The sequence below is a fragment of the Pristiophorus japonicus genome, chromosome 15 (genome assembly GCF_044704955.1).
Source record: "Pristiophorus japonicus isolate sPriJap1 chromosome 15, sPriJap1.hap1, whole genome shotgun sequence".
NCBI lineage: Eukaryota > Metazoa > Chordata > Chondrichthyes > Pristiophoridae > Pristiophorus > Pristiophorus japonicus.
Window position 1 is genome coordinate 4,943,879 of NC_091991.1, and position 8,143 is coordinate 4,952,021.

Sequence of the window (8,143 nt, forward strand, 5' to 3'; positions counted from 1 at the left end):
AATATTCCCTTTTACTGTTTTTTTTTTTCCCCCCCAAGGTGGATGACCTCACACTTTCTGACATTGTATTCCATCTGCCAAACCTTAGCCCATTCGCTTAACCTATCCAAATCTCTGTGTCCTCGACACAACCCGCTTTCCCACTAATCTTTGTGTCATCTGCAAATATAGCTAGTGGACTACTGCTCCACCTAGTGAACAGCTGTGGTAATGCAGCCATTGCTGTAAATACAATAAAGGCATCAGGTTACACGCCATCTTGTAAGGGTGTGCTTGTGATGTCATCGAGAATACACCACAGCGACGATGTCGGGATGGTGTGTGGCTTGGAGGGGAACTTGGAGGTGACCGAGTTTCCTTGCACCCGCTGCCCTTGCTCGTCTTAAGTTCACGGGTTTGGGAGGTGCTGCCAAGGAAGTCAGTCAGTCAGAAAGTGATGTTAGAACAACTTCAAGAAGAGCCTGCATCCATTCTATTACTCTCTGGAAAACCAAATTGCTCAAGAAGTTGAAGGTGGGGCAGTTCCTAGAGGGCAGTGTGGAGGGACAGGAGTTGATGAGTGTGGGTCACCTAATTTATTCGGGTTTGTTCGCAGAAATCTGTCTATATCCATTGGCATTGCATCATCATCCAATGCCTGGCCTGCACTGTATTGTAGTGTTACAGCTGGACTCTTGGTCAGTAACAGTTTGGTGCAAAATCACAGAACAGAATCTTCAGAAAGGCAAGAAAAAAAAACAGTAGAATTCACTCCCGTGAATAAGTTTTGTCAAAAGCCCCCAAACTGCTTTAAATGTTTATTCACTCGATAATAATCTGATGACCTTTTTTAATTTCTAGGAAGAAATAATGAGGTTGAAAAAGGAGCTCGGCAACTTTGACCCTTCCTTTTTCGAAGAGCTCGAAGACTTGAAGTTCAACTACAACCAGGAAGTTAAACGGAACATTCTTTTGGAAGAACAATTAAAGAAGTTATCAGAGCAGTTTGGGGTCCAAGTGGATATCCCAGGGAACGTTTCCATTGACTGAGCTCAGCTTCATCAACAGCTTTCACCATTCAAAAGTTAGCTAAGTGTTGCAATTGTTGAATTCGCTGATCTCTCAAAAAAGAAACTATTTAATAAGTCCATGCTTTAAAACTGCATTCATTTACAATACTTCAGCATTGGAACAGGAGGCAGCCATTCAATGAGAACAGGCTCCATATCCCTCGATACCCTTGCCCAACAAAAATCCATCGATCTCGGTCTTGTAAGTTTCAGTTGCCCCCCACACCCACAGCCTTTGGGGGGAAGAGAGCTCCAGATTTCTACCACCTAACTTTCTTGCTCTTAAAACTTTGCTAGTGGGCCAATTGCTCTCTGAACCAGCAGCTGGCTGTTTTAGTTTAAGGGCGGTTAGTGTCCAGGACAGGAGGGAGCGTGTGGACGGGAGGTGAGACGTAGGGGAGTGAATTCAACCGAGTTATTTATTTTTATCCAAAATTCTGTCTCTCCAACATGCTAGGAGCTGCAAATCACAAAAATTTACAGCACAGAAGGAGGCCATTCGGCCCATCGTGTCCGCGCCGGCCGACCAAGAGCTACCCAGCCTAATCCCACTTTCCAGCTCTCGGTCCGTAGCCCTGTAGGTTACGGCACTTCAGGTGCACATCCAAGTACTTTTTAAATGTGGTGAGGGTTTCTGCCTCTACCACCCTTTCAGGCAGTGAGTTCCAGACCCCCACCACCCTCTGGGTGAAGGAATGTTTCCTCAAATCCCCTCTAAACCTTCTACCAATTACTTTAAATCTATGCCCCCTGGTTATTGACCCCTCTGCCCAGGGAAATAGATCCTTCCTATCCATTCTATCTAGGCCCCGATAATTTTATACACCTCACTCAGGTCTCTCCTCAGCCTCCTCTGTTCCAAGGAAAACAACCCCAGCCTATCCAATCTTTCCTCATAGCTAAAATTCTCCAGTCCTGGCAACATCCTCGTAAATCTCCTCTGTACCCTCTCCAGTGCGATCACATCTTTCCTGTAATGTGGTGACCAGAACTGCACGCAGTACTCCAGCTGTGGCCTAACTAGTGTTTTATACAGGTCAAGCATAACCTCCCTGCTCTTATATTCTATGTCTTGGCTAATAAAGGCAAGTATCCTAAATGCCTTCTTAACACCTTATCTACTTTATCTGTGGACATGCACTCCAAGGTCCCTCTGTTCCTCTGCACTTCTCAGTATCCAACCATTTAATGTGTATTCCTTCACCTTGTTAGCCCTCCCCAAACGTATTACCTCACACGTTTCCAGATTGAATTCCATTTGCCACTGTTCTGCCCACCTGACCAGTCCATTGATATCTTCCTGACAATCAACCACACAGCCAATTAATTTTGTGTCATCTGCAAATTTCTTAATCCCCTACATTGAAGTCTAAATCATTGATATATACCACAAAAAGCAAGTGATCGAATACTGTGTTTGTGTTTTTCACTTCCTAGGGAGACCAGACATTTCAGATCTTCGACTTAAGGAAGAAGTCCAGTGTCACTTGTTACAGGCCCGCGTGGAAACTGGGCTCTGTGGAAAGTGACAGAACAATGTCAAGTGAAGTAGCAATAGTGCTTCTGCTTCTCGTTTGAGACAGTTCTGATCTGAGATCACGAGGATTCCCTTTGCTGCGATTTCCCATTCACTGACAGACCCATAATAGACATCAACCGAGCAGTTCCCTGCTGAGTGTTGAATCCAAAATGGTCCAATCCACTCGTCAGGAAAAAGTTGGCAACATGTCTTTAGTTGAAATCAATATGTTCCAACCTTCTAGCTGAAGGAAGAGGTTTGTGAGTGAAGACTTGGGGATCACAAAAAATAGCGCAGTTACAGTGTATATTGAAGAAAAAGTTAGGATCCCTAATGGGCTTGGAAGTTTACAGGCCTGACCACATGGCCCCTGTCTTTCTTGCAGCACCTGAGGAACACCAGTTAAAGTGAGAGTTCCTTACTGAGTATTGTGGAAGTACAGGCTAATCATATGGCACAATCTCTGCCTCAGTTGTCCCGCACATTATGCTGACTGCAAGCAATGGTGCGAGACGTTTGCTCACACGTACAGACACAGCCGTACAGGCCTGTGATAAAACGCCGAGGACTGCAGGTTTGTTCAGTGTGTACGCGCTCAGTATTGAAACGTGAAACAGTTATTCGGTCAATGTTGGCCACGTTTGGCTGAGGACACAGAGGACGGATTTTATGTTAACAAAGATTCTCGTCAGCTATGTTTGAAAACATACAAAGTAATCATACTGAAGGAAAAATAGTATTTTTGTAGAATTTATTTATACGTGTTAGATCATTTCCTGTACTGTGAAGACTGTTCTATAAATACAAGTTACTGTTATTTATTACATGTTTAGAAGTAGGAATAGTTGTTGAGGGCAATGTCTCCTCTAAACTGTGTGGCCCAGGAATGGCTTTTCAAATGTTTAATTTCACACAGGCGTGGAACTTTGGGCTGTGCTGTCCGTTAAAGGGGCTACACACCAAAAAGAAGATTGGGGAAACATTAGTAGAGGGAGCCTCAGCTTTGCCTGTAACTTGGGGAGTGTTTGAGGCCGAAAAGAGAATGTGCTCCATTTGCTGGCACGGACATCCCTCACCTGTTTATGTATTTATTATCAAAAAGAGAAGTATTAAACTTTAATCGAGGTAATGGAAATTGGGTATATACAAAACAGAATTCAAAGTATACAAGCTTTTGAAACCAAATTGAACAAAATTATTATTTACAGTGTCCTTTAAATACACCCCCACCTTGGTGAGCCCAAAGCAATTTTGTTGCGATGCTTGTTTTTCTGGGTTAAGGAGATAAAATGGGGTGAGCAGAATGGGAAGTTCCAATCACCTTTTCCCTGCTCAGCTGGGCCAGCCCCTGACTCTTGCAAACAACTCCGATTTAAAGCTCCTGATTTTCAGGGAGCACCACCACCACCTGAAGTCCCTCCCCTTTTCCATTGGCTATGTCAGATGCGATTATACTGTAGGTACCCGTCATAACCCGCTACCTGCAGACTACAGGCAGGCTGCTAGGGGCGACTGGCTCTTTACTTACTAACAACAGGACTCCTCTGCAAATGAACTGTTACTGGCAGTGGATAGGGATATGCAGGGGGTTTTAGCAATTTCTCTGTTGCAAAAGTTAACTTTTAAAATGGGGTATAAATAGTTCTCTGGCCATTTCAGGAGCTGCCATCCCCCTCCCCCCGCCTGGAGTTATACTGCATCGCATGTGACACCGCATCTAGCCTGTATTGTGCTAGGACACCAGATCACCAACCCCACTCCCAAGTTTTATTGCCACTTTCACACTGGTGGACGTCTGAAGCCGTGAGATTTACACACACCGCTTCTTTTGTAAATTCATCAAAAATAGTTTATGCTGAAGGGTGTAACAGAAACAATTCAACATTTTCTGAAATAAAGTAATTAATATAAAACTGCATACTTCGAATACAACAGTGACTACACTCCAAAAGTACTTCATTGGCTGTAAAGCGCTTTGGGACATCCGTGGTCGTGAAAGGCGCTATATAAATGCGTGTACTCCCGTGCGCGCAGCTCTCTGGGTCATAGGAGCTCGCAAGCAATCCCAGCAGCTCCATATCCTTGGGGAATAAACTTTATAAGGGAAAAGAGAGTTGAACACCGATAGAGAGGAGATACTTACAGAAAGGAGGAATTGAATATAGATGAAGAGTAGAAAATAGTGAGAGACAGGAGTTATGGACAGACAGAGGGTGAGTAAAAGATAGATATACAGAGTTAATGAGAGATAGGCAGGCAGACACAGTTAGTGAGAGAGAAACAGACAGAAGGGAACTCCTGAGTAGATCCTTTAAAAGATATCTCCAGACTAACCATTTTTATTGTGTAATCTTGGCCAAGATCTCCAGTGCGGATTTTGATACAGCAATGAGGATAGTGAAGTAATCACTATCTAGCCTGCATAACTTTGATAAATTGTGAAAATCCAACTAGAAAAACGCCAAAGGCCCAGGAAAGTGGTTGTGCAGTATTCCAAATCTGAGTCTAATCATCGATGAGAAAAGTTGGGAGCTGTGTCCCTTCAACATCTCTGTAATCTTACTAAATGTAACTCCCGTACCTTCAAAGCACAATAACCAGGCCTCCCCCTCCCCCCCCCCTCCCCCCCAGTCCCTCGATAATCCCGCTTATCTGTAGCTGCCTTAACTCTCCCAGCCCTATAACTCTCCGCAATCTCTGCGCTCCTGCAATTTTGACCTCTTATGCATCTACCATTTTAATCACGCCATCATTGGCGGCCGTGCCTTCAGCTGCTTAGGCCCCAAGCTCTGGCATTCGCTCCATAAACCACTCCATCTCTTCTCCTGTAAGATGCTCCTTAAAACCTACTTCTTAGAACATAAGAAATAGGAGCAGAAGTAGGCAGTTTGGCCCCTCGAGCCTGCTCCGCCATTTAATACGATCATGGCTGATCTAATCATGGACTCAGCTCCACTTCCCTGCCCGCTCCCCATAACCCCTTATTGCCTTATCAGTTAAGAAGCTCTCTATTTCTGTCGTAAATCCATTCAATGTCCCAGCTTACCCAGCTCTCTGAGGCAGCAAATTCCACAGATTTACAACCCTCAGAAGAAATTTCTCATCTCAGTTTTAATGGGAAGCCCCTTATTCTAAGATTATGCCCCCTAGTTATAGTCTCCCCCATCAGTGGAAACATCCTCTCTGCATCCACCTTGTCAAGCCCCCTCATAATCTTTTGCATTTCGATAAGATCACCTCTCATTCTTCTGAATTCCAATGAGTAGAGGCCCAACCTACTCAACCTTTCCTCATAAGTCAACCCCCTCATCCCCGGAATTAACTGAGTGAACCTTCTCTGAACTTCCTCCAGAGCAAGTATATCCTTTCGTGAATATGGAAACCAAAACTGCACGCAGTATTCCAGGTGTGGCCTTACCAATATCTTGTATAACTGTAGCAAGACTTCCCTGCTTTTATACTCCATCCCCTTTGCAATAAAGGCCAAGATTTCATTGGCCTTCCTGATCACTTGCTGTATCTGCATACTAACCTTTTGTGTTTCATGCACAAGTACATAGACTAAGCTTTTCGGCATCTGTCCTGATATCTCGATGTGGCTCGGTGTCAAAATTTGATCATCGCTTCTATGACATGCCTTGGGACATTTTGAGAGTAAAGATACTGTAAATGCAAGTTTGTTGGTGTTGCTGCTTCCAATGGGAAGGCACAATGGGCTGGATTTTAGGTTTTCCTGTTTTTGGGGCAGGAAAGTTAGCGGCCGGGAATAGTTTGCGCTTTAGTGTGCAGGTTTGGGTGTCGGGGGCGCAGCGTGAAGGGAGGCGTTGTACACCTCTCGTGGCGCAAGGATGGGAAACTCCCAAGCTAAGCTGCCGGGCCGGGAGCACTCCGAGAGAGGCCCGGGGGGGGTGGCATGAAATAAAACACAGCAAAACATTGCCAAGGCCACTACAATACAAATTAAAATCAAAAAACACTCGCCCTTACTTCTAAAGCACATTACCTCCCTCCCCGCCGACAGCATGGGTGGACCACTCCAATTTCCCAGGCGGTTATTGCGGGGCACAGGTCCAAACTCCTGGGGCGTTGCACACCCAGCACAGCTCTTCCCGGCGGTGCTGTACCGCAAAACCGGACCCGAGGATCGCGGCGGGCACTGGAGCCCTCACCGCCGCCTCTCGCGCACTCCAGGGCAAAATCCCCAGCACAAAGGACCCGGAAAATCCAGCCCATCGATGGCTTTTTGAAGCGGATGAAATTCTGAGGGGACCCCTGAAATGAGGTTCCGCCAGAGGGCAGCAACTCCTATTCGTGAAAGCAACAAGTATTGTAAAATATATGCTTTCAATGAAGCAATAGGCAAAAAATTGAATTCATGAATCAAGTTAGTTAGAAAGAATTGCAATTTATACAGCGCTTTTCACAACCCCAGGTGACCCAAAGTGCTTCACAGCCAATGAAGTACTTTTTTAAAGTGTGGTCACTGTTGCGATGTAGAAATGCAGCAGTCAATCTGTGCACAGCAAGCTCCCACAGAAACCAATTAAATAAATGACCAGATCCCCGTGCTAGGTGTTGGATGAGGGATAAATATTATCCAAGGCAGAAACTCTCCTGGTCTTCTTTATATCCACCCGAGGGGCCAGGCGGAGCCGCGATTCAACGTCTCATCCGAAAGACGGCACCTCCGACAGTGCAGCACTCCCTCAGCACTGGCACTGAAATTTTCTTAGAAAAAGAAAACACGAAACATCCTTCAGTCTGCAATTAATTTAAGATTTGATTGAGAGAAATGGCGGGGGGCTCTGGAAGGAATCAAATAATAAAATGACATACAGTTCCAACTTGACACGATGCAAACTTCTCCCGTGGTAGTTCCTGGTTACAGACTTTGCCAGGTGTTCAAAATCCTGAATGGTTTTGATAGAATCATTCAGGAGAAACTGGTTGCACTGGCAGAAGGGTCAGTAACCAGAGGGCACAGATTTAAGGTGATTGGCAAAAGAACAAAAAGGGAGAGGAAGAAACAGTTTTTGCACAGCGAGTCGTTGTGATCTGGAATTCAGGACCTGAAAGGGCAGTGGGAACAGTTCCAAAAGAGAATTGAATAAATACTTGAAGGGAAACAATTACAGGACTATAGGGGCAGAGCGGGGGAGTGGGACTAACTGGGCAGCTGTACCAACGGGCCGGCACAGGCACGATGGGCCGAATGGCCTCCTTCTGTGCTGTATGACTATGATTCAATGAAATGCAGAACCTGGCTCAAACAATCCGAGATACTGCAGTTACCAGACAATGCCAAGCTTACCGTAAAAAACCTGGGAAAACAAATAAAGATCAAAATTGAAAAGGGAAACCTTTCACTGGAATGGAAATCTCTCTTTAACAAGCATCACCCACGTGAACTGGTTACAGTCAGGTCTTGCCATAGAGGTTCTCAGAAACTATAACTGAATATAAAACTGGATGGAACCAAGAAATCCCAAACCCGCGACCTCTACCACCTAGAAGGACAAGGGCAGCAGGTGCATGGGAACACCATCACCTCCACGTTCCCCTCCCAGTCACACAC

At 45.2% G+C, this 8,143-nt stretch overlaps 1 protein-coding gene across 7 annotated transcripts in view; it reads left to right on the top strand.

The window, feature by feature from the left end:
• The window catches only part of cep290 (centrosomal protein 290), a 158,007-nt gene extending 150,080 nt beyond the window's left edge, over positions 1-7,927 (top strand). For 6 of the 7 annotated variants that reach the window (XM_070900076.1, XM_070900079.1, XM_070900082.1 and 3 more), the window contains one exon: positions 841-7,927. In XM_070900076.1, coding sequence (XP_070756177.1) covers positions 841-1,029 — 189 coding nt within the window. In that variant the 3' untranslated portion in view covers positions 1,030-7,927. The remainder of the gene's footprint in view (positions 1-840) is intronic. The other variant, XM_070900077.1, reaches the window with a different exon arrangement.
• Positions 7,928-8,143: the final 216 nt, after the last annotated feature.